Source organism: Ziziphus jujuba, chromosome 10, assembly GCF_031755915.1.
Source record: "Ziziphus jujuba cultivar Dongzao chromosome 10, ASM3175591v1".
Classification (NCBI taxonomy): Eukaryota; Viridiplantae; Streptophyta; class Magnoliopsida; order Rosales; family Rhamnaceae; genus Ziziphus; species Ziziphus jujuba.
Window position 1 is genome coordinate 1715598 of NC_083388.1, and position 25924 is coordinate 1741521.

Genomic DNA, 25924 nt, shown 5'->3' on the forward strand with positions numbered 1-25924 from the left:
GAGTGATGATGTGGTGCAGTGCCATGTCAGCACAGTGATGATGTGGCATAATGCCATGTCAGCAGGTTGATGACGTGGTGAGTGCCATGTCAGCAACATGATGATGTGGCAGTTACCACGTCAGCCATAGCTGCCACATCAGCATATGATCCACATGACTAACTGCCACGTCAGCATAGTGACATGTGACATGAACAGTACAGGTGAATAGTGACTATGAATAGTATTTTTAGGTGTATACAGTTATTTTTGTGGTGTATTCAGAAACCCAAAAAATCATTTTTTGTGTGTTTTCCTTATGGAAATTGCTTATAATTAGTTTGTTAATATAGAAAATAACAACTAATTGATTTCTGTTTTGTGATATTACAGAAATGGTAAGTGGAGACAACAGGACTGTGCCCACTCAAACTTCTGGAATTCAGATGCCTCCTTCTGCTAGTCATGCAGAAAAACCTGAGAAGTTTAATGGAACAAACTTCAAAAGGTGGCAGTAGAAGATACTATTTTACTTGACCACCCTGGGACTTGTGCAGTACTTGACTAAAGATGTGCCACCCAGTAATGAAGAGAGTGATAAGGAGACTCTCATGGCAGTGGATGCATGGAATAATTCCAATTACTTATGTTGGAATTATGTCCTGAATGGCCTGTCTGATGTCCTATATGGTGTATACTGTGGCACAAAATCAGCTAAGGAGCTGTGGGAAACACTCGACCAGAAGTACAAGACTGAGAATGCGGGTTCAGGAAAGTTTATTACAAGCCGATTCTTGGACTACATGATGGTGGATGTGAAGCCAATAATGAATCAAGTACATGAGTTGCAAGTGCTGACTCAAGAAATGCTTGTTGAAGGGATGATAATGAATGAAGCATTACAAGTGACTTGTATGATTGAGAAGCTACCTCTGAGTTGGAGTGACTTCAGGAATTATCTGAAGCACAAGAGAAAGGAGATGGATATGGAGGCTCTTATTAGCAAGCTTCGCATAGAAGATGACAACAGGAAGTCTGATAAGAGAACTTCGAAGGCCGTGTTGAAGGCTAATGTTGTGGAGCATGGTCAGGGCTCCAAGAATAAGAAGCAAATTGGAAAAGCTTCTAAGCTGAGGCCAAAAGGAGGAATCTCCAAGAAGGCCAAATTTCAAGGTAGATGCTTCAACTGTGAAAAGATAGGTCACAGAGCTACTGAATGTAGGCTGCCAAAGAGAAAGAGGAACCAGACACAGGTGATGGAGGACATCACTAAAGAGGTTAACGATATTGACCTAAGTGCTGTGATATCTGAGGTGAACTTGGTGGGATCTAATCCTATAGAGTGGTGGATAGATACTGGTGCGACCCGCCACGTGTGTTCAGATAGGAGTATGTTCACTTCCTTCGAACCAAAGAAGAATGGAGAGAAGCTGTTTATGGGTAACTCCGCTACCTCAGAAATCCAAGGTGAGGGCAAAGTAATCTGAAGATGACCTCGGGGAAAGAGCTAACTCTGAATAATGTACTGTATATTCCAGACATTCATAAAAATCTAGTATCTGGATCGCTGCCGAGCAAACATGGTTTTTACTTAGTGTTTGAGTCAGATAAGGTTATTTTGTCCAAATTTGGGATGTTTGTGGGAAAAGGCTATGTAGTCAATGGTTTATTTAAACTGAATGTAATGACTGTAAAGCCTAAAGAAATAAATAAAGCTAGTAGTTCTTTTGTTTACTTGCTTGAGTCTTCCATTTTGTGGCATGGTAGACTAGGACATGTTAATTTTAATTCTCTGTGGAGATTAATTAACTTAAATCATATTCCCACATTTGAAATTGATTCCAATCATAAGTGTGCAACTTATGTGGAAGCAAAATTAACGAGGTCATCATATCAAACAATTGATAGAAATAACGAACCTTTGGATTTAATGCATAGTGATATATGTGATTTAAAATTCGCACCGACTAGAGGTGGTAATAAGTATTTTATCACTTTTATTGATGATAGCACGAAATTTTGCTATGTATACTTGCTTAAAAGCAAGGATGAGGCTATAGAGAAATTTATTCTCTATAAAATGGAAGTTGAGAATCAACTCAACAGGAAAGTTAAAATGATCAGAAGTGATCGTGGTGGAGAGTATGTAACTCCTTTCAGAGAGTATTGTGCTCAATAAGGCATAATACATGAAGTTATTCCACCATATTTGCCACAATCAAATGGTGTGGCTGAACGGAAAAATAGAACCTTGGAAGAAATGATGAATGCAATGTTGATAAGTTCTGGAGTACCTCAGAACTTGTGGGGGGAAACCATTTTGTCGGCAAATGACCTTTTAAATAAGGTGCCCCGGAAAGATAAGGTAAAGACACCTTATGAGGTATGGAAGGGAAGACAAACCTCCTACAAATATTTACGAGTGTGGGGGTGTCTAGCTAAAGTAGTAGTACCTACACCTAAGAAGGTGAAGATAGGTCCCAAAACTGTTGATTGCATCTTCATAGGATATGCATAGAATAGTAGTGCATATCGGTTTTTTGTGTATAGGTCAGAAATTTCTGATATACACAAGAACACAATAATGGAATCGAGAAATACATCATTTTTTGAACACGTTTTTCCATATAAAGTGGAAAAAGGATCGAGTACGTCTAAACGAACTTATGATACTATTTATGATGATAATCATGATAGTGATCAAGAACAAGAAACTGAAGTTGAGCTTAAACGTAGCAAGAGAGTAAGAACTGAAAATTCCTACGGTCCGGATTTTCTTACTTATATGCTAGAAAGTGAATTTCAAAGCTTCTAAGAGGCCATAAATTCTCCTGAAGGGAATTTATGGAAAGAAGAGGTTAAAAGTGAAATTGATTCCATCCTGCAGAATCACACCTGGGAATTGGTAGATCTTCCTCCAGGTTGTAAACCTTTAGGTTACAAATGGATTTTTAAAAGGAAGATGAAAGCAGATGGAACAATAGATAAATACAAGGCAAGGCTTGTAATTAAGTGATACAAGCAAAAAGAAAGCCTTGATTATTTTGACACTTATTCTCCAGTAACGAGGATAAATTCCATAAGGATGATACTGGTAATCGTTGCATTGCGGGATCTTGCAGTACATCAAATGGATGTCAAAACAGCTTTTCTTAATGGAGATCTAGAGGAAGAGATCTACATGGAGCAACCTGAGGGTTTCAGTGCTCTAGGACAAGAAAAGAAAATCTATAGATTGGTAAAGTCCTTATATGGACTTAAACAAGCTCCAAAGCAATGGCATTAAAAATTTGATAATGCCATGCTAAAAGATGGGTTCAAAATAAATGAATGTGACAAGTGTATCTATGTAAAAGATACAGAGAATGGATATGTCATTCTATATTTGTATGTAGATGACATACTCATAGTAGTAGTGACGACAATATGGTCCGAACTACAAAAGCCATGTTAAATTCTAAATTCAACATGAAAGATATGGGGCTTGCAGATGTGATTTTAGGTATGAAAATCACGAAAACTTCGAATAAAATCATTCTTAGTCAAACTCATTATGTAGATAAAATACTGGCTAAGTTTAGTAATGATGATACTAGTATAGCCAGAACACCCATAGATATGAGTTTACACTTATCCAAAAATAAAGGAAAAGGTGTATCTCAAGTGGAATATGCTAGGATGATTGGAAGTCTGATGTACTTGATGAGTTGTACCAGACCAGACTTAGCCTACGCAATAAGTAGACTAAGTAGATACACGAGTAATCCAAATGAAGATCATTGGAAAGGGATTGTTAGAGTACTAAGATATCTAGGATACACTCGTGAATACGGAATGCACTATACAAGATATTCTGCTGTATTAGAAGGATACAATGATGCAAATTGGATATCAGATATAAAGGATTCAAAATCCACTAGTGACTATGTGTTCACATTAGCAGGTGCAGCTGTGACATGGAAGTCCTCAAAACAAACTGTGATAGCTCGATCCACTATGGAATTCGAGTTTATTGCTTTGGATAAATGTGGTGAAGAGGTAGAATGGCTACGCCAATTTTTAGAGGACATTCGGAGGTGGCCTTGTGCTAGCAATAAGTTTACATTGTGATAGTCAATCTGCGATTGGCAGGGCACAGAATATTATGTATAATGGAAAGTCTAGACACATTCGTCGTAGACACAATTCCATTAGACAATTAATCTTAACTAGAGTTATCTCAATAGACTATGTGAAGTCAAAAGATAACATTACGGATCCGCTAACCAAAGGGTTAAATAGAGAACTAGTTGAGAAGTCATCAAGGGGAATGGGATTGAAGCCCGTGAATAAAGTCAATACGATGGAAACCCAACCTAGTTGACTGGAGATCCCAAAATCTAGGTTCAATGGGACAACTCAATTGTAAAGACTAGTATGGATCACTGTGGGGGGTTAATCCTCTGTCCATTCCTATGATGAAACAGTGATAGAAAGAGGTTAAGCATAAAAGTATGCTTTTAATGATTCCTATAAGTGTGTGTTTAGTAATCTATGCATAGGTATGCTGATTACATAAGAAATAGGAAGCACCTATGTGAGAAAGAAGAATAGCCACTTCAAAGGAGAATTGTTTAGGGCACAATTCTTTAGAAACTCTCGCAGAACCAGGGAGGTGTTCAAGGCCAAAATGAACACAACAGTGAGAACTGAAGTGTACCAAGAAGGAATCATGTGTGGGTTATGTTGTCATTTACACAAAAGACGAAATGGTTCAAAGATATCGCTTCTACCATAAGTCAGTAAAGAAAATGTAGTCTCACAATGGAAGGTTCAAAGAGTAACATCTACCTATCCTATGCAGGTTCCGACTGTAGAGCTTTACCACCAGAGTCATGGTTGTTTTAGAAGTCAAATCATTCATGTGGGTGATTGTTAGAGTTTGGGCCCATGTATATGTGAATGATTTGGGCCTTAAAAGGTTTTGGGTTTTTGTTTGTTTCTGTTTTGGAAAAACATTATTTTTGAATAAAATAAAAAGATTTTTGAACGTGGAAAGTTGAGAGTTTGAAGGCTTTACGACTCTTTGTTGTTTAGAGTTGGTTACTTACACGTTCTTTGATAACGTTTCTATAGTTTTTTACAAAAAATAATGAAAAAAAAAAGATTTTTATTTTGGAGTTGAATGAGAGAGAACAAAAACAGTGGTAAAGGGAAGGTACTCAGATAGTTCGAAGAGAAAAGCTTCAAAGGTGCTGAATCTGAAAGCTTTTGTAGCCGTTGTATCCTGGGAAACGTTCGCTACAAAACTCCTGCACCAGTGGGCGTAAAACATTTTAAGGACACTATGGTATCACACAGGCCTCGGTCAACCTTTCTAGAAAACAGATCAATTTCAAGGACCTACAAGTTCTATAATGTTTTAATTATTTTGTATTTAATTTTATTTATTTTGTATTAAATTGTCCACATGTATTTACATATATTCACATATTATATTTGTCACAGAATTAAATTGCTTTAAATTGTTTACTTCTTCCTTTACTTCAGAACATGCAAATGCATCCAGATAAACTCACATCCTTATTTAATTGCAGTATGCTTCGAAAAAAAAAGAAAAGAAAAAGGAGAACCGTATAGCGTTTGACGTTCTAATGGAAACCGCAGTTAAAAAACAAAACATACGGTTAAGCTTTATACAACTTGTCTAAAGGAATGCCACGATCCTTCACTTGGTTGTTAACGATGATTTTGAACTCTCTTGCGTGGAACTTTAATTTCAATAGAAGTTTGAATAATATGGGAACTTTACTTCTCCTTTGGTTGTACTTAAACCATAAATGAAAAGGCTGATAAGTTATGGTTGATAGGTTTGAAAAGGTTGATAAGTTACGGTTGATACGTTTGAAAGATTAAAAAGTAAAAGAAACTAATAAAAAAAAAAAGCAAAAAAGAAAAAAAAAAGTTTAAAGGAAATGGTGTAAGTATGCATGTGATTAGGATCCAAAGAGATCTAGAAATGAATTCCCATGGACCATACAAAAATTGAATAGGATAATTAAAAAGTGATTTTAATTTTGTCAAGCATCAAAAGTGCCAAAAGACATGATGATTCTTACCATGTGTCTTATGCTCCATCAAATGTTGTCAGGACTTGGAAGTTTTGGATTTGGGCAGCAGCTTTCATCCAGCACACAAAATCACTTTCTCACCCTGCGCTTCTCTTTTTATCATTCTAATAATTTATTATTATTATTATTATTTTTTTGGTTCTCTGCATTCTTTTAATTTAATTTTAAATGCGTGTTATATCTAGGAAGGAAAAATTTTACAATATATAATACAAAAATAAAATATAATATTTATATTTTATAAAATTTTGTTGACAAAAATATGTAAAATTTTGCTGATATACTATCAACTTTGGAAATATTTATTAAATCTATATCTCACTTTCTGAAAAGTGATTTAAGTATGAAAAATAATAGGGACATGAATAAACAAAATTTTCATTCCATTCATTTTAATAAAAGGATTGTTACATTATATTAATCCAATCCACGTACAAAAATAATTAATTTCGTTGCTACTACATGTAATTCTGTATAATATCAAATGTTTAATGAATCTAAAGCCTATAAACAGACACCTGCTGAAGATGTTTTAAAAGTTTTAGCAACTCTATTTTGTCATCTTTAAAGGGCAAACAATGAAATATAATCTAGAGGTTCCATGTACATATAGAGTTGTTAAACATAAATTAAAAATAACATAAAAAGCTATGACACCTGCTGCGACATTACAAAGCCACTAATATTTTACAGCGAATAGAAAAATACAAGTGACAGATATCTCAAAATAGGTAATAGCAACATATCAAATGTTCAATTTTTAAAACAATAAGTTTTTGGTTCATCAACTCAAGGCTAATATTAGTAGTACTTCTCAAAATTAAGAAAAGCTACAACCATGCAAAAAGAAAAATAGATGCGAGGAATTTATAGAAACATCTGTCTAATGACTTCGCCCCAAAACTTACAGTTTATGCTAGTTCCTATAATCTTATAGTTAGAAGCATAAATTAAGAAGGACACCATCAGATATGGTGAGCTCAGTAATATGTTGAAAGTGTTCAGTGGTGTTGCAAAGATGGAAATTGAATGCCAAAAGACCAAAGCCAAAGGTCTAACTCCACACTAAGCACCTAAATACAAAAGATAAATAAATAAAAAAATAAAAATAATGGGAAAACACTGAGAAAACAGAGAGAAAGATTATATATACTATTGGGAAAAAAAAAGGAAAAGAAAAATAATAAAAGGACATACATTGATCTAAACAAAAAGAGTGAAAATCATTGAAATACCAAAAGGAAATATACAAGTACAAAATTGCTAGAAATGTCAAAGGAATTCAGCAACACCTGCTTCCCTGATTTTTTACTGATCAACTCCTTCATCCTCTCCACAGCATATATGGAGCAAGTCCATAGCTTAACTTCCTCCTCACTGCTTGAATCTATTTCATTATTAGCCACAATCAATTTGGCAAGCTTTGAACTGTATTTCAGCACGCCAAGTTGCTGAAGAACCGCTGGAACAATATAATCGACCATAATAGTAATGCATATCCTTGGCCTTGGAATGCACCCCACAAATCTGTAGCAGATATTTGTTCTCTTTTGTGCAAGAATATTTGGTGTCCTTTGTACACTAAGTGATCCTAGAAGCCTAGAACATTTAAAGGAAGTCAATATACAGAACTAGTTTCATTTACATATAGCCCATAGAAACTTTTTATGCAGCCATCTAAATGTATTTTTCTATGTAACAACTTGGTACATATGACATAAAACCTTAAAACAATGAGTTTTCAAACAAAACCTTACATGAATGCATTACAAAGCAAGTATTGTGTGCTAAGTGACAATAGATATATCTTTCTACACTCATATAACCTTTTATAAAGGGGGTAACCCAATCAAGCCCAAGCATGTGAAATTTCAGACAACATTCCTATAGTATCAGACTTACAAACCTATATTAATCATAATGAGAAACAAGATCATATGCAATTGAATAAGAAATTAACTTATTTCTTAAATAAAATAAATGTTGTTTACCTTAACTTTGTAGTCAGGATAGTCATTGAGAGCCTTAAGCAAGGATGGAGTGTTGACCTTAGCAATCCAACGAGCAGCAACAACTATCCCAGAATATGCAAAAGCCAGAACCAAATTGCTTATCCCACCATCATGCAAAATAAAAGAGAGGAAAGGTACCACTACACCACTAGCTGCTGTCAGTGTATCTTTGATGCTATGGGTTCCACGAATCAATAAAAGGAAGTATTTTGAATCTTTATCAAAGGAAGCATTTTGAATCTTTATCACATATAATTGTGAAAGTAGGCTTCAGGAGCTGCAAGCATTGTATTACTCAGTAACTGATATTAACCCACATCCAAATCTAGATCAGAAAGCCTGATTCAAGGGTAATTTAGGCATTCTGATTAAGAATGATTTGAAGCTATACATACCCCAGCTTTGGGCTTCTGAAGGAGCATATCTTCTTGAGAGTAGCCGGTGGATTCTAAAAACACTAGGAATGGCTTCTTTGAGAAAAGAATATACACTTGCAACTTGCAGATACAATGCCTTAAGAAATAATTCAATTCAACAATTATTTCAGGCCTTTGAGCTCTACACTGTCGGTATCAGCATAGAAATTTGCAAGTTGCAAATTACCTTACAATGCACCAATTACATATCAAGGCCACCAATATAGCAATATTAGCTAAGAATTCACACAGAAAAAATTAAAAAGACGTAAATTTGATTTTTCAAGGAGGGATGCTTTTTCACGGAGGAAAGGAAAAAAGAGGTCGAGCAGGATTTTTAATGGGATTATTTGTCGGTTTTCTCAGGCAAGAAGAAAGAAAGGAAAGCAAAGGCGCAGGAACTCGGAATTATTGGCTTTGAGAATGAGAAAAGGAAAGTAAAGTAATTTTTTGTTTTTATTAGGGGCAAAATAGAAAGCAAAGGGTAGATAAAAAAAACTTGATAAAGAAGAGGTAAATATCATTAACCCTTTATTTTTGTGGGTATTGGGCTAAATTCCCTCTAAAAAAAGAGAGAAAACAGATAATGGGCTTCTCGTTGTAAAAATTGCTTGGCCCAAGCCTACATCAAATATTCATTTATTTTTTATTTTTCAATTGCTTGTGAGTAGCTATACCTAGATATAGGTACGGGAACACGTTATACATATACATGTATATATATATATCAGAAAACCGTAAGAAAAGTGGTTAGTTCAGTTCGGTCGTCAGATCAAAAAATAAAAATAGTTCAGTTCGGTCGGGGGAAGGTAATGATGGAGAATCCGCTTCAACGTTGTAGGTCTCAGAACAAGGTAGGAAGAACATCTCTCAATTTTTATTTTTTTCTTCAAGTTTTATTTTTCTTACTCGTGTATGTTTAGTCCTTGTCCCAGTTCTTTTGTTGCTGTTGTTGTTGTTGGTTTATTTTATTTTTTTCCTTTAAGTTTTTTTTTTTTTTTTTTTCCTTACTCGTATGTTTAGTCCTCGTCTCAATTCTGTTGTTGTTGTTGGTGTTGTTATTTTTGAATTTTTATTTATGTAGAAAAAGAAGAGAGATGGGTACAACCCAGGTTGTGATGAGTATAATAGGGATAGAATCAGTGAATTGCCAGAAGAGATTCTGGGGAGGATAGTTTGTGGGTTGCCGCTGAAAGAGGCGGCGGCTACAAGTATCCTTTCCAAGCGATGGCGCTGGATCTGGACCCTAAACAAAAATCTGGACTTCGATGCCCACCAAACTCTCAACCGCATATTAGACTCAAAGAACTATGCTAAACTACTCAAGCATGAGAGGCGAAAGTACATCGACAAAGTAAACAGTGTAATTACTCAGCGTAGCAAAACAAACAACATGGTCGTCGGCATCGATCGGTTTCGGATCGATTTTGATCTGAGTCGTAAGCATTCATCTTCCATTGATAGTTGGATTGATTTTGCCATGAAAAACAGAGTTCATATTCTCGAATTGGAATTGTTTGAACTTGGTGGAATTAGAGTGATTTACGACTGCTATATTCTTCGCAAAGAGCAATTTGATCCCATTGCGCTTAACTCCCTCAAAGTGCTTAATTTAGCATGCGTTGACATCAGTGGAAAGGTTGTGGAGTGGTTGTTGTCTAATTGTCCTCTTCTTGAACGATTAAAAATTGTTGCTTCTACCAAATTGATCAAATTGAGAATTTTGGGAGGGCCTTTGAAGCATTTAGAGATTAGCCGGTGTATCGATTTGAAAACCCTTAAAATCCATGATGCTCAAAACCTTGTTTCATTATATTCTCTGTCCAATTCTAGTTATAAATTCCGTTTGAGGAATGTACCTAAGCTTGTTCACCTATTCATCAATGCCAATTTCGGTTTGGAGGGCCAACAACTTGGCAGTACCTTCACCTTACTTTCATCTTGTCTCTCTCAGCTGCAGATTCTTCACCTAAATCTTAGTATTCAGGTTAGCATATATAGTATATATATAATTAATTAACCATCTATGATTTTTTTTTGTTTTTTCCTTCTTTAATTATATAATAATAATAATAATGTTTTTTCAGACACATTTGAGGAATCTCGAATACCCTATGTTAATAAATCTCAAGCAGCTGAAGTTGACAGTTAATCCGAAGGAAAATCTCAATCTCTTGCGTTCTAGAATTACTTATTTTCTGAAGGTGTCTCCTTGTTTGCAGAGACTTGAGTTAATGGTATATGTATATATATGTTCTTACTTGATTAATTTTCGCAGATTATTTTATTTCATTTTATTTTATATGACATTAATGAACATTATTATTATTTTTCCTTCTGCAGATGCTGTTCCTTGATTATTTTCTGGATGAAATGTGTGAATTTATAATCGAACCAGCAAATTGGCCTCTCGAGGAAGTAGAAATATTAGGCTATTCGGGTACTCCAAATGAAGATCAACTTATCATCTACTTTGCAGAGAATTTGGTAGCACTGCAGAAAATCATTGTCCATCCCTCTGCATTTCGAAACTACAACCCACCTTTCAAACGGATCAAGAATAGTAAAACCATAAGAAAGGAAGAGAAGATCAGAGATCATGCCGTGCAGCATATTAAAGGAAAGATTCCTACTGCTGTAGAATTAGAATTTGTTTTGCCTCTGATATATTCTTAATTCATCCAGAGATTTTACTGGTCATTAGAAATTAATAATTTAATAATAACATGTTTATGGAGAATAATATGGGATAAAAAACATTGCGTATATATGAAATAATTGCTTATATATGTGGCTATTTCATATCTTTAGCTAGCTGTTTGTGTCTATGTTTCTCTGCTTTTCTTTTAATCTCCAAAACTTTGATCTCTTGCACATTTCTTCAACATCTTCATTGCTTTTTTGTCCATAACCTTTTCTTTAAGGCCAACGTCAATGTTGTTTCAAGCTTTAAATTGGCAAGAATTAAATTGGTTCAAATTGTTCACTTTATTTACTCAAGAACATGCAACTGTAAAACTCAAATACTCGTTAAAAAAAACATATTAGTGTACTGGTTAATTTTACCAGCAAAAAATAAGTCAAAAAAGACATACTGATAAGAACCACAAGGTTGAAAGAAAGAGGCCTTGACGCCTAATCAAAGTAAAAGACAAATTTACCCAAAAAAACCGAAAAATGGTGTATATATATATATATATGTGGTGAAAATTTTAAAAAGGTGAAATAGATAGCCTCCTTTGAAGCCGAGCAATTCTTCCCCATCCTTCCGCTAAGCAGAAATAAAATACAACGAAGTACAATTATGGAAAGCTTATAAAACTTGTCTAAAGGGATTGTGGCTCGTCTAAAGGGATGCCACAACCTTTTAACGATGATTTTGAAACTCCAGTACCTAGAACCTTAATTTCAATAGAAGTTTGAATAATAAGGGAACTTTACTTCTCCTTTGGGTGTACTTAAATCCTGATAAAGAATTTGTATCAAATAGGATGTTTCTAATGCTAAAGAAAGAAATATAAGGCAAACATCTGGCTCTGAAGTAGATGGTTGGAATCTAATGACTATCTATTAAACTCAAGAAGCATATGCATCAACTAAAGAAAATGAAGATAAGCTCTAGAGAACTGTACCTGTTTAAACCGCACGCATAATAACACTAGCTGAAGAAGAGAGAGAAAAAATGTTGGTAACACAGCTAGAATAGCAAAATTGATCCAGCTTGCCCTAAAAGTCTGGTTTGAGTTCAAGTATCAGCCTAGCATTAAGAAGTAAAACATGAGAAGAAATAGAACTTGCACAATTTTGATTATCTAGTAAGAAGCTAATTTGAATCTCATGCCTCAATATCCAAATTTAGCTTATGAACCTGAAATGGGAGAAACAGATGTGATGTGAGATATAGAATAAATGTTAGGAAATATATATAAATATATATATATATATATATATATGTAAATACGTGTGGAAAAATGAAACAACGTAAAAATAAATTACATAAAATATTTAAATAATTTAGAACCTGTATTTCTTTGTATTGATCTGCTTTCTGGAAGTTCGACCGAGGCCTGTATGATACCATAGTGTCCTTAAGATGGTTTCACCTATCGGTGCAGGAGTTTTGTGATGAACATCTCCCAGGATACAACGGCTGCAAAAGCTTTCAGATCTAGCACCTCTGAAACTTTTCTCTACGAACTATCAGTGTACCTTTATTTTACCATGGTCACTATTTTTTTTCTCTGTGTTTTTTACGTATTTTCCAAAAACCTTTTTCTCTGTGTTTTCTTGAAAAAACCTAAAACTGAAAAGAACTTTGAAAGAACATGAAAACCTCAAACACTCCACATAGTTGGTTTTTCCTTGAAACTCTCAACAAAAACATATGTCAAAATTATTATTTTATTTATTTGTCTCAAAACTCAACCAACCATAAGGGACCCAAAGCCCAAAACCAATCACACATATGGGCCTGGGCCCAAAACTATAACAATCCCCCAGATGAATGATTTGACTTCTAAAACAGAACATGACTTTGGTGGTAAAGCTATGCAGTTGGAACCTATATAGGATATGTAGATATTACTCTTTGAACTTTTCCTTGTGAGATTACATCTACTTTACTAACTTATGGTAGATGCGATATCTTTGAACCATTTCGTCCTTTGTGTAAATGTCAACAAAGTTCACACACAATTCCTTCCTGGTATACTTCAGTTTTCACTGTTGTGTTCATTTTGGCCCTGAACACTTCCTTGGTTCTATGAGAGTTTCTAAAAAATTGTGCCCTTAACAATTTTACTTTGAAGTGGCCACTCTTCTCTCTCACATAGGTGATTCCTATTCCCAATGTAATCAGCATAACTATACATAGATTACCACACACACTTATAAGAATCATTAAAAGCATACTTTATGCTTAACCTCTTTCTATCATTGTTTCATCATAGGTATAGGCAGAGGATTAACCATCACAGTGATCCATACCAGTCTTTCCAATTGCGTTGTCCTATTAAACCTAGATATTGGGATCTCCAGTCAACTAGGTTGGGTTTCCATCATATCGACTTTACTCACGGGCTTCAATCCCATTCCCCTCGATGACTTCTCAACTAATTCTCTATTTAACCCTTTGGTTAGCGGATCCGTAATGTTATCTTTTGACTTTACATAGTCTATTGATATAACTCCAGTTGAGATTAATTGTCTAATGTAATTGTATCTACGATGAATGTGTCTAGACTTTCTATTATACATAATATTCTGTGCTCCGCCAATCGCAGATTGACTATCACAATGTAAACTTATTGTTGGCACAAGTTTAGGCCATCTAGGAATGTCCTCTAAAAATTGGCATAGCCATTCTGCTTTTTCACCACATTTATCCAATGCGATAAACTCAGATTCCATCGTGGATCGAGCTATCATAGTTTGTTTTGAAGACTTGCATGTCACGGATGCACCCGCTAATGTAAATACATAACCACTAGTGGATTTTGAATCCTTTATATCTGATATCCAATTTGCATCACTATATCCTTTTAATACAGCTGGATATCTTGTATAGTGCAGTCCGTATTCACGAATATATCTTAAGTATCTTAGTACCCTAACGATCCCTTTCCAATGATCTTCATTTGGATTACTCGTGTATCTACTCAGTCTACTTATTGCATAGGCTAAGTCTGATCTGGTACAACTCATCAAGTACATCAGATTTCCAATCACCCTAGCGTATTCCACTAGAGGTACATTTTCTCATTTATTTTTGGATAAGTGTAAACTCATATCTATGGGTATTCTGGCTATATTAGTATCATCATTACTAAACTTAGCAAGTATTTTATCCACATAATATGTTTGACTAAGAATGATTCCATTCAAAGTCCTTGTGATTTTCATACCTAAAATCACATTTGTAAGCCCCATATCCTTCATGTCAAATTTGAAATTTAACATGGCTTTTGTAGTTCGGACCATATTGTCGTCACTACCTACTATGAGTATGTCATCTACATATAAAAAAGAATGACATATCCATTCTCTGTATCTTTTACATAGATACATTTGTCGCATTCATTTATTTTAAACCCATCTTTTAGCATGGCATTATCAAATTTTTGATGCCACTGCTTTGGAGCTTGTTTAAGTCTATATAAGGACTTTACCAAACTACAGACTTTCTTTTCTTGTCCTGGAATAGAGAAACCCTCGGGTTGCTCTATGTAGATCTCTTTATCTAGATCTCTATTAAGAAATGTTGTTTCATATCCATTTGATGTACTTCTAGATCCTGCAATGTAGCGATTGTTAGTACCATCCTTTTGAAATTTATCCTCATTACTAGAGAATAAGTATCAAAATAATCAAGACTGAATAAGTATCAAAATAATCAAGACCTTCTTTTTGCTTATAACCTTTAATTACAAGCCTTGCCTTGTTTTTATCTATTGTTCCATCTGTTTTCATCTTCCTTTTAAAAATCCATTTATAACCCAAAGGTTTACAACCTGAAGGAAGATCTACTTACTCCCAATAGTGATTCTGTAGAATGGAATCAATCTCAATTTTTACGGCTTCTTTTCATAAATTCCCTTCAGGAGAATTTATAGCCTCTTGGAAGTTTTGAGGTTCACTTTCTAGCATATAAGTAAGGAAATCTAGACCGTAGGATTTTTCGGTTCTTACTATTTTTCTACATCTAATCCCAACCTCAGTCTCATCTTTATTCTCTTGTTCTCGATCACTTTCATTATTATCATCAATGATAGCATCGTAAGTTCGTTTAGACGAACTCGGTCCTTTTTCTACTTTATACGGAAAAATATATTCGAAAAAATGATGCATTTCTCGATTCCATTGTTGTGTTCTTGTGTATATCAGAAATTTCTGACCTATACATGAGAACCGATATGCACTACTATTTTGTGCATATCCTGTGAAGATGCAATTAACAGTTTTAGGACCTATCTTTACCTTCTTAAGTGTAGATACCACTATTTTGGTTAGACATCCCCACACTCATAAATATTTATAGGAAGGTTATCTTCCCTTCAACAATTCATAGGGTGTCTTTACCTAATCTTTCCGAGACACCTTATTTAAAAGGTCGTTTACCGACAAAATTGCTTCCTCCCACAAGTTTTGAGGTACTCCAGAACTTATCAGCATTGCATTCATAATTTCTTTCAAAGTTTTATTTTTCTGTTCAGTCACACCATTTGATTGTGGCGAATATGGTCGAGTAACTTCATGTATTATGCCATGTTGAACACAATATTCTCCAAATGGAGTTACATACTCTCCACCACGATCACTTCTGATCACTTTAACTTTTCTATTGAGTTGATTCTTAACTTTTATTTATAGAGAATAAATTTCTCTATAGCTTCATCATTGCTCTCAAGCAAGAATACATAACAATATTTCGTGCTATTATCAATAAAGGTTATAAAATACTTATTGCCACTTCTAGTCGGTGTGAATTTTAAATCACATACATCACTATGTATTAAATCCAAAGGTTCATTATTTCTATCAATTGTTTAATATGATGACCTCATTGATTTTGTTCCACATAAGTTTCATACTTATTATTGGAATCAATTTCAAACATGGAAATATGGTTTAAGTTAATTAACCTCCACAGAAAATTAAAATTAACATGTCCTAGTCTACCAGCCACAAAATAAAAGATTCAAGCAAGTAAACAGTAGAACTACTAGCTTTATTCATTTCTTTGGGGTTTACAGTCATTACATTAAGTTTAAACAAACTGTTGACTATATAGCCCTTTCCTTAATACATCCAAAGTTTAGACAAAATAACCTTATCTGTCTCAAACACTAAGCAAAAAAACCATGTTTGCTCAGCAACGATCCATTTATCATATTCTTGTGAATATCTGAAACTTACAGTACATTATTTAGAGTCAGTTCCTTTCCAGAGGTCATCTTCATGATTATTTTGCATTCACCTTGGATTTCTGAAGTGGCGGAATTACCCATGAACAACTTCTCCCCATTCTTCTTTGGTTCGAAGGAAGTGAACATACTCCTATCTGAACATATGTGGTGGGTCGCACCAGTATCTACTCACCACTCTCTAGAATTGAATCCCTCTAAGTTCATCTCAGAGATCATAGCACTAAGATCAATGTCATCAACATCTCGAGTGATGTCCTTCAACACCTGTGCCTCTTTGTTCTTTTTTCTCTTTAGCAGCTTACATTCTGTAGCTCTGTGACCCATCTTGTCACAGTTAAGGCACCTGCCTTGAAACTTGGTCTTCTAGGAGATTCCTCCTTTAGGCCCTAACTTTGAAGCTTTTCCAGTTTGTTTTTTATTCTTGGAACTCTGACCATGCTCCACAACATTAGTCTTCATCACGGCCTTTGAGGATCTTTTATTAGATTTCCGGTTATCATCTTCAATGCAAATCTTGCTAATAAGAGCCTCCATATCCATCTCATTTCTTTTATGCTTCAGATAATTCCTGAAGTCACTCTAACTTGGAGCTAACTTGGAGGTAGTTTCTCAATCATATAAGCCACTTGTAAGGCTTCATTCATGATCATCCCTTTAGCAAGCATTTCTTAAATCACCATTTGCAACTCATGTACTTGATTCATTAATGGCTTCGTATCCACTATCATATAGTTCAAGAATTGGCTGTAATAAACTTTTCGGACCCAGCATTCTCAGTCTTGTACGTCCTGTCCAGTGTTTTCCACAACTCCTTAGCTGATTTCGTACAATATACTCCGTACAGGGCATCAGAAAGGCCATTCAGGATATAAGTTCGACATAAGTAATCGGAATTATTCCATGTATCCACTGCCATGAGTGTCTCCTTATCAATCTCTTCACTACTAAGTTGCGCATCTTCAGTCAAATACCACGCAAGTCCTAGCGTGGTAAAGTAAAATGGCATCTTCTGCTACCACCTCTTGAAGTTTACTCCATTGAACTTCTTACGTTTCTCTACGTGACTAGCAGAAGGAGGCATCTGAATCCTAGAAGTCTAAGTGGGCACAGTCTTATGTTTCCACTTATCATTTCTGTAAAATCACAAAAACAGAAATCAATTAGTTGTTATTTTCTAACTCAACAAACTAATTATAAGTAATTTTCAACAGGTAAACACAAAAAATGCGATTTTTAGGGCTTCTATATACACCATAAAAATTGTTGTATACGCCCACAAAATTGCTTTATACACCCTCCAGACTGACATCATCAATTACACAATAATGACATCATCGCTGACATCATTGCCATGTGTCGCCGTGCTGATGTGGCACTGCCACGTGGCACACCTGGTTGACATCATCAATTACATAATGATGACATCATTACTGATGTCACTACCATTTGTCACTGTGCTGACGTGGCATAATGCCACATCATCATATACTGACATGGCACACTGTCACATCATCGTCGTGCTGACATGGATATGCCACATCACCAGTGTGTTGACATGGCACAACATCGGGTCACTATAGCGCTTCTACATGGCGCTCGCAATGACATGGCAAGATCCTTCGTGTCACCCTGTGCATACACATGGCTCCTTCTCGGGCCAACACGTGTCCGTCAAGATGACGACATGTGTCAGTTGTAACAAATCGACACGTGGTGCCTCTAATGTGACACGTGGTGCTCATCCCGCGTCGACACGTGTCACCTATTACAGGTCAACACATGTCGACATGTGGCTTCACAGCTTGGCGAAACGTGACCTTGCTACTATGCACCATTTGTCAGCATCTCATTACATCACATGGCAGGTCCAAAATCAGTTGGCCGAATCCTCTTAGGCTTGGGTCTTTGGTTGAACAGTAGCCTGTTCTAACCATGGGTTGGGCTTAAAACTGGATTAGGTCTATGAGAATTTAAAAATTCAGATCCATTTAACCCAGAACCAGCCTGTACCCATTTTCCGATCCAATAAACTAATTTTCAACCTGTGTTTTCTTGATTTGTTTTCCTGGTAAATGGGTTTTTCCAACCCAGTTCAACTTTTTCACCTCTTTTTCACTATTTCGGTGACGGAAAAATACTTAAAAAAGCCAAAAAATTCATAATATTATGAGCAAGCTAATTTCTGGAAAAATTTTTGATAAAACAAAAAAGAAAACATACCCACCCACAATATTATACACAATTTCTTAAAACTTTTTTTTCTTTTTAACCAAAACATACGAAGCTTAAAAAAAATAATAAAAAAATAACACATATACAAACAAATTGAATCACGGGCATCAAACTGATTGGGTAAACAATTTGATTAAAAAAATATTATATAAATGCCCAATTACAATACACTGTGCAGGTACAAAGAAAATAATAAATAAATAAATATATATATACATATTTTTTTTTTCCAAACTTGAAACACACATTAAAGCACATATCCAAATATATATATATATATATATATAAACAACAACCAATTAACACAATAAATAAATCAAATCTCCACATATATATACATATATAAAAGGAAAACGTCTTAAGATTGTTAGGAAAAATATATAAATATATATATATATATATATATATGTGTGTGTGTTTATATATATATATGTAAATACATGTGGAAAATTGAAACAACGTAAAAATAATTTATATAAAATTACATAAAATATTCAGATAATTTAGAACCCATATTTCTTTGTATTGATTTACATTATGGAAGTTTGACCGAAGCCTGTATGATACTATAGTGTCCTTAAGACGTTTTTGCCCGCCTATACAGGAGTTTTGTGAAACGTTTCCCATGATATAACAGCTGCAAAAACTTTTAAATCTAGCACCTCTGAAGCTTTTCTCTTCGAACTATCAGTGTACCTTTATTTTACCACAGTCACTATTTTTTCTGTCTGTGTTTTTTCATGTATTTTTCAAAAACCTGTTTTTCTGTGTTTTTCTAAAAAAAACTAAAACTGACAAGAACTTTGAAAGAACGTGAAAACCTCGAACACTCCACACAGTTGGCTTTTCCTTGAAACTCTCGACAAAAACATATTTCAAAATTATTATTTTATTTATTTATCTCAAAACTAAACCAACGACCTAAAGCCCAAAATCATTCATACATGTGGACCTAGACCCAAAACCATAACAATAAATAGCAACAATTACGCATTAATGGTAATCTACACCACCAGGATAAGCAGGGCATAGGCAAGCTCTCTACTAGGAAGGTTGTGGATAGGATGCATAAAATCCATTTCATACCTGTGTATAAAAAAAGATCCATTTCATACCTGTGTATAGGAAAACCTACACAATTCTTTAACTTAATATCATGGAATTTGCTCTATGGACATATGTCCTCGATTCAACTCCATTTCTTCTTTCAGAGCTCAGATCTAGAGTGAATTGTCTCGAGAATCATCTTTACCTAGGAGTTCTGAGCGAATGGTAGAAGTTGTGTAGTTGGAATTTGAGGACGATTTGGAAATGGGGTTTTAGTCAGATCTAAACCTTGCTGAGTAGATTGCGAAGTAGTTTGGTGGATCTGCAATGGCGAAGAGTGTGTGTGTGTGAGGGTGGATCTGAGCTTGCAACCCACTGGCTATCAGAATTGCAGCCGTCCCACTGGTGAGAATGGAACAAAGCTGTTGAATCTCTCCTGTGAGGGATTCTAGCTCTTTCTCCACTCTTTCCATGGACGTCTGTAATGCTCAAATGCCTAGAGAGTCTTTAAAAGCACTAGAGGTGCCTTCGTCAGAGCTGGCCATCGGAGAATCGAAACCAATGCTTTGATCCCAACTGATGTAGGAAGTCAAAGAAAATAAACCTGAATCACTAAAATTGAGATTGGGGAAAGAAAACCCAGGTCTCAACTAGTCCAATTCATCAAGAAAACAAGCTCATTGAGCTTTACACAGAACAAAAATGGCGGAAAACACAGACTGCCTCAAGCTCGGGGATGACGAGCTTTCTTTACGAATTGAATAACAAAATGAAGTAGCTATGAGCAACTGTAACTGCCCCTAGACATGACGTGGCAACCACTAACCAATAGCAAGCCTGATAACAGGCACGTCGCCCAAGTGCAATGAAGTTATTGTGGACGTGCAGTCGTAGCCTTTAAGCAGACCAAGCAACACAAAATGACGACATTCAATTGAAAACAAAGGATACAAAAACAAATTAAACGACACCATATTACTAACCAAACAAATAAAAAAAAAGACAAGGACACGTGGACCACTAAGGTTTAAACTTCACCGACAGCTACATTTAAGCCCTAATCCCCAATTGAGCAGGGAAGCTCAACCAGAGCTGCAGTTGCAAAGTTGAGATGAGCTTCTGGTCATCTGCTTCTTCACGAGAAGCATTCAAAAATTTTATTATAATGGTTGTGTTTTGCAATTTTCCCATTTTTAATACTGGTGAAAAACGACATATTATATATAACATAACCATTTCTATAACATATATTAAATATAAACAAATTCTATTTATTAATTAATTCTAAATCATTTTTTATCGTTTTTGTTTTGATCCAATCTAAATAGGAGTAGGATTTTCGGGATAAGGAATAAACAAACCATGGATAAATCCAAGCGATTCTTTCTTAAATCCAAGCGATCTTTTTGTAGGCGTTTGCCCTCGATCCAATTTGGGAATCGAATTGATTATCGAAACATGGGTTTAATTAGTCGATTTATTAGTGAACAAGGAAAGCCCATTTTGTTTAGTCACACCCTACAAAATGGACTTTCATGCGAGGTGTGGTCATTGGGGGTTTTTAAAAAGCCCATTTTATGAAATCTCTTAGAGATATAAAAAAAATACGGATGCTTTATTTATTACCAAATAGAGATGAATACTATATGGGATTAAATTATAAGAAATTTTTTAAATTTCAAATGAATATTTGTGAACATTGTGGACGTCATTTGAAAATGACTAGTTCAGATAGAATTGAAAGTTCGGTTGATCCAGATACTTGGGAGCCTCTAGATGAAGATATGGTCTCTAAGGAGCCACTATGGTGAAATCGGTAGACACGCTGCTCTTAGAAAGCAGTGCTAGAGCATCTCAGTTCGAGTCCGAGTGGAAGCATGGCATCTTCTAAAAGATTAAGTCCTATAATGAAATCAATTCCCGATTTCCATTTGTATTAAGAGAGAATTTTAAATTTTTTTTACCCCTAAATATTGTTTCCAAACCACTCAATTTCTATAACAAGGAATGAACAACTACCAGGAATTATTTAAAACAGGAATGATTTAAAACAATCAAAAATCCCTAATTGATTTCTGATTTACATCTATTTCTAAACTTGTTGTACAAATCATATAAATATATAATACAAAAGATCAATTTTCTTTTTTTTTTTTTTTTTACCCCAAAGTCTTATTCAAAAAATGTTGCATTGCAAAAAGGGAAAAACCGAGATTGGAACGGCACAAAAAACCATTTTTGCCCGTGAGGCCCATACAGATGCGGTGGAACTGATCCTCCTCCGTCTAAAAAATAATAAACAGTATTTTAATCTCTCTCTCTCTCTCTGGTGGGAGCAGTATTTTAGTCTTTTCGACACTTTGCACTAATTTATGTTTTTTTTTTTTTTTTTTTTTGCCTAATCTATATTACTTTTTTTTTATTGTTATTACTATTATATATTACTATTATTTATCTATCCTTTTTTATCCTTTAGTTTTCCAAAGATCGTTGATCCATTTGGGTTTCACTTTTAATATTATCAATTATAATATGATTATGTTGTTGTACTCCCATTATTATTATTATTATCTCTTTCAAATTTGCCACAGTTGAGCAGCCAAATGACCAATAATAGCGCTAGCAACTCGTGCAAGAGAATTGACATTGGAATCTTGGACAGAAAATGTCCCAAGGGCTACAGAAAACCTTTCTTCCTTCTAGTTTGTTTATACAAGGGGAATTCGGCCCAATACCTCTATTTTAAGCGGCATGACGAAAATTACCCACTCCACTTACATATTTTTTGTTTTACCCATCTACTTTTTAATATTCCCAAATTATCTTTTTTAATATAAAAAAAAAAACAAAGGTCAAGGTGAAAAACTACTCTTCTTCTCACCACTTTTCCTGGCGAGCAAATGTACAACAAACTCGTTCCTCCTTCCTCCTCCTCTTCTTCTTCTTCTTCTCACCACTCTTCCCATTCCTCTTGCTTCTCACTAACTCTCTTCACATTTTCAGCTATGCCTCCCCATTTATTCAGGCAATTGTTTTGAAGACCTCTGGCACATGAGAATGAGACATGCTATGCATCGGGAGCTTGATTCATTGCGTTCAAGTTTATTGTAGCCTCCACCTCAGATAGCCGACCAGACAGAGAAACTGCTCAAACCGAAATATATTTATGAAAATACAAAGTCGTTCTTTTCAGTCTCTTTTTAAGCTCTCCAATCTTTGCTTTTGTTTTTTTTTTTTTTAATTATTTGGAAAGGAATTTATAATTCTTGTTTTCATTTTGCTTCCTCTTTCCTCCTCTGCCCTCACTGTTTCAGTAACTTCCTCAAGCTCATGGACTCCTCCTTATCCCCTCTTTCTCCTCCTCCTCATTCCTCCTCCGACATCCCCTTTCCCCTCTCCGCTGCCGTCGATGACAATTCCCTCCTCGACACCCCCTATCTCCATCGATTTGTCCATTAGCAGCCGCAAGCTCTACATACTCAAAGTTCAATGAGATTATGAATTTTGTCAGGAAAAAAGGAACAAAGGAAAGCTGTTTCCTGGGAATTTTTTTTGTTCAATTGGATTGTAGGCTGTCTCGGAAGAAAAGGCCAAAAAAAAAAAAAAAGAAGTAATTTTTTATTTTTATTGAGGGCAAAATTGAAATTAAAAGGTAAATTAAAAAAATCTGAAAACGAAGGGGTAAATATCCTCACCCACCTATCTGGGGGACATTGGGTCAAATTCCCCTTTATATAATTATATTGAATTCGTCGTCTAGACAACCCAAATTTTCTTTTTTAGCATTTGTCCTCACATAGAATAAATAAATACATAAATGAAGAGGAAATAAAACTTGGATAAGCATTGAAAATTTTAGATTTTTAAGTTGTTTTTATTTGATAAAAAAAATTGTTTTGGCTTTTTTAAAGAAAAAAGGTGGGTAATTAGGAGTTAGAACTATGAAATTTTATCTTTTTTTAATTAAAATCAGCTTCCTACTAAAATTGTGATTACAAGTTAGGAGTTAGGATGTCATCCTTTGATTAGTGAAATCTTAATTTAAGATATGAAACTTTATCTTTTTTTAATTAAAATCAGCTTCCTACTAAAATTGTGATTACAAGTTAGGAGTTAGGATGTCATCCTTTGATTAGTGAAATCTTAGTTTAAGATATGAAATTTTTGGCTAGTTTGAATGAATTGATTAGGACTTGATTATTATAATATGTATATTTTATCTTTCTTTATATTGCAAGATTTTATTGTTTTTTTTGTAGATCAAAATGTTTTGTTATATTTACTGTATTTAAATTTAACACATTTTACTATCATATATTTTTAAAAAGTTTATTTTTTTTTTGATATTATATATATATATATATATATATTTTGAAAAGTTAATGTAGTATTTAGCTATATAAATTAAAAGGTACAACCCATTATGTCTCATTTTAACTAGATATACTTTACTTTTCAATTAATAAAACAAAATGGACTTTAATTTTTCAATATGGTTATAAAATTGATATATCACAAATACTATAAAGTCGAACTTTTTTAATGGAATTGTTAATAGATTTTTTCCGTTTCAGGTCGACCTTGAGGACCAAGAATGGTCACTTCTCCGTTCAGCCTAAATTACAAGGATGTCCTTGGTGAGTTGAGAAGGAAAGAGTGACAAAATAAAAACAAAAATGGAATAAAAAAGGCATCGAAAGAAAAAAAATCATCAAATAATTTTGAAATGCAAAAGCCAGTGTTTCAATCTGCTACGGCTTCACAATTAGGCGTCCATTCAACCATCAAAATTCGATGAAAATGGAAGTCAGACATCCATCCAACAGTCGAAATTTGATTAAAATAAGACTGTTGGGAGAAGCATATCTGCCCTTCAGCTACAAAGTATAAACACAGGAACTAGAAAACCAACCTTTCTCACAGGATGGTGCCGACAGAACCATAGACTCTCTGAAGGAGGAGAGGCTCTCAATAGTCGTCTAGAAGCGTTGTTCTTCTCGACGCTGTTTTCAAGCATCGGTTGTGGAGTTTGTGACCCGAATCTCAGATGGAGACCTCCCTTAGATATCGAAGCGATTCCAAAGCTTTAAAGAATGAAATCCCAATCGACGACTCCAAAATCCACTTGCAGGTACTGTTTGCTTCACTAACCCCTACCCGCTCTTTGTCTTTTTTATCATTTCCCTAGTTTCTTACTTGATTATCTGTTTTTTTTTTTTTTAATTAAATTTGGAGACTTGTACTTTTTCATGCTTTCCCCTCCGATTTATTAGTAATATTGAGTTTATTTTTAATGCGAGCTTAATCAGTCAGTATTGGACGCTGGTGTATGCTTTTATTTAGTTTAATACATACTTAGGTTCATCCGGAGCTGGATACAAGAGCGGAACTCCGAGATATCTCTGGGCTCTTTTGAGAGAGGCCTGTTTCATAGAAGCTCATTCTGTTTAGGCGTTAGTTCATAGGCTCATTTACTGCGACGCGTTATGACATGGCAGTGGTACAGCTGACCACCATGTCATTCTACGTGGCGCACAATGCTATATAAATAAACCCACTCCCTCTAATTGGATCTCTCAAATCCCCCCCAAAAAAAAAAATAAATAAATAAAAAATTGAGAACACTGCTGCTCTCTGCAACTGCTCTCTCTGCAACAATGGCGGTAAGTTGTTGAGTTCTTCTTCTTTTTCTTTGTCTCCGTCTTCTTCTTCTTCATCCTCGTTCTCCTCTTCCTCTTCCTCTTCCTCTTCTTCTTCTTCTTGTTCTTCTTCGTCTTCGTTCTTCCTCTTCTTCATCTCTGTCTTTTTCTTCGTCTTCGTTCTTCCTCTTCTTCATCGCTGTCTTCTTCTTCGTCTTCGTTCCATCTTCTTCTTCCATTTTTTTTTTCTCTTCGTCTTCGTTCTTCCTGTCCGTCTTCTTCGTCGTCTTCTTCTTCTTTCTTCCTCTCCGTCTTCCTCTTCGTCGTCTGCTTCAGGTATTGTTCAGATCCGTCTTCTTCGTCTTCTTCCTCTTTTTAGAAATAACAGAGGGAGTTTTGATATTTCAATCCGTTTGGATTGCTGTTATATTGCAAATGCTTTATATTTGATTGAAAGATGTAATCAAATATATGAACAAAGGTTTTGTTACTTTGGAATATTTGATTTGCAATCAAATATTTGATTGATAGATGTACGCTAATTGGTAACAGTACATATTCAAA

General features: G+C 34.9%; 2 protein-coding genes and 1 long non-coding RNA gene across 5 annotated transcripts; 2 read left to right on the plus strand and 1 right to left on the minus strand.

The window, feature by feature from the left end:
• Nucleotides 1-6668: 6668 nt before the first annotated feature.
• On the minus strand, nucleotides 6669-8951 carry LOC107410449 (uncharacterized). Of its 2 annotated transcripts, XM_060812274.1 has the most exons (4): nucleotides 8497-8951; nucleotides 8081-8378; nucleotides 7382-7688; nucleotides 6669-7162 (listed from the first exon to the last, which is right to left on the minus strand). In XM_060812274.1, exons 2-4 carry the CDS (start codon nucleotides 8104-8106, stop codon nucleotides 7091-7093), a joined length of 405 nt encoding a protein of 134 aa, XP_060668257.1. In that variant the 5' UTR covers nucleotides 8107-8378; nucleotides 8497-8951; the 3' UTR covers nucleotides 6669-7090. The 2 variants fall into 2 exon arrangements, with proteins under 2 accessions (XP_060668257.1, XP_060668256.1); XM_060812273.1 differs by having other exon boundaries at nucleotides 8081-8951.
• A 264-nt stretch (nucleotides 8952-9215) lies between these two features.
• Nucleotides 9216-11331, plus strand: LOC107410446 (F-box/LRR-repeat protein At3g26922). Of its 2 annotated transcripts, none has more exons than XM_016017878.4 (4): nucleotides 9216-9371; nucleotides 9602-10504; nucleotides 10605-10754; nucleotides 10861-11331. In XM_016017878.4, the coding sequence occupies exons 1-4, from the start codon at nucleotides 9330-9332 to the stop codon at nucleotides 11191-11193; spliced, it is 1428 nt and encodes a 475-aa protein (XP_015873364.1). In that variant the 5' UTR covers nucleotides 9216-9329; the 3' UTR covers nucleotides 11194-11331. The 2 variants fall into 2 exon arrangements, with proteins under 2 accessions (XP_015873364.1, XP_015873365.1); XM_016017879.4 differs by having other exon boundaries at nucleotides 10605-10721.
• Nucleotides 11332-24292: 12961 nt separating this feature from the next.
• Nucleotides 24293-25858, plus strand: LOC125420791 (uncharacterized). The gene is made up of 2 exons (XR_007239066.1): nucleotides 24293-24852; nucleotides 25031-25858. It is a non-coding gene; the product is annotated as an uncharacterized LOC125420791 (long non-coding RNA).
• Nucleotides 25859-25924: the final 66 nt, after the last annotated feature.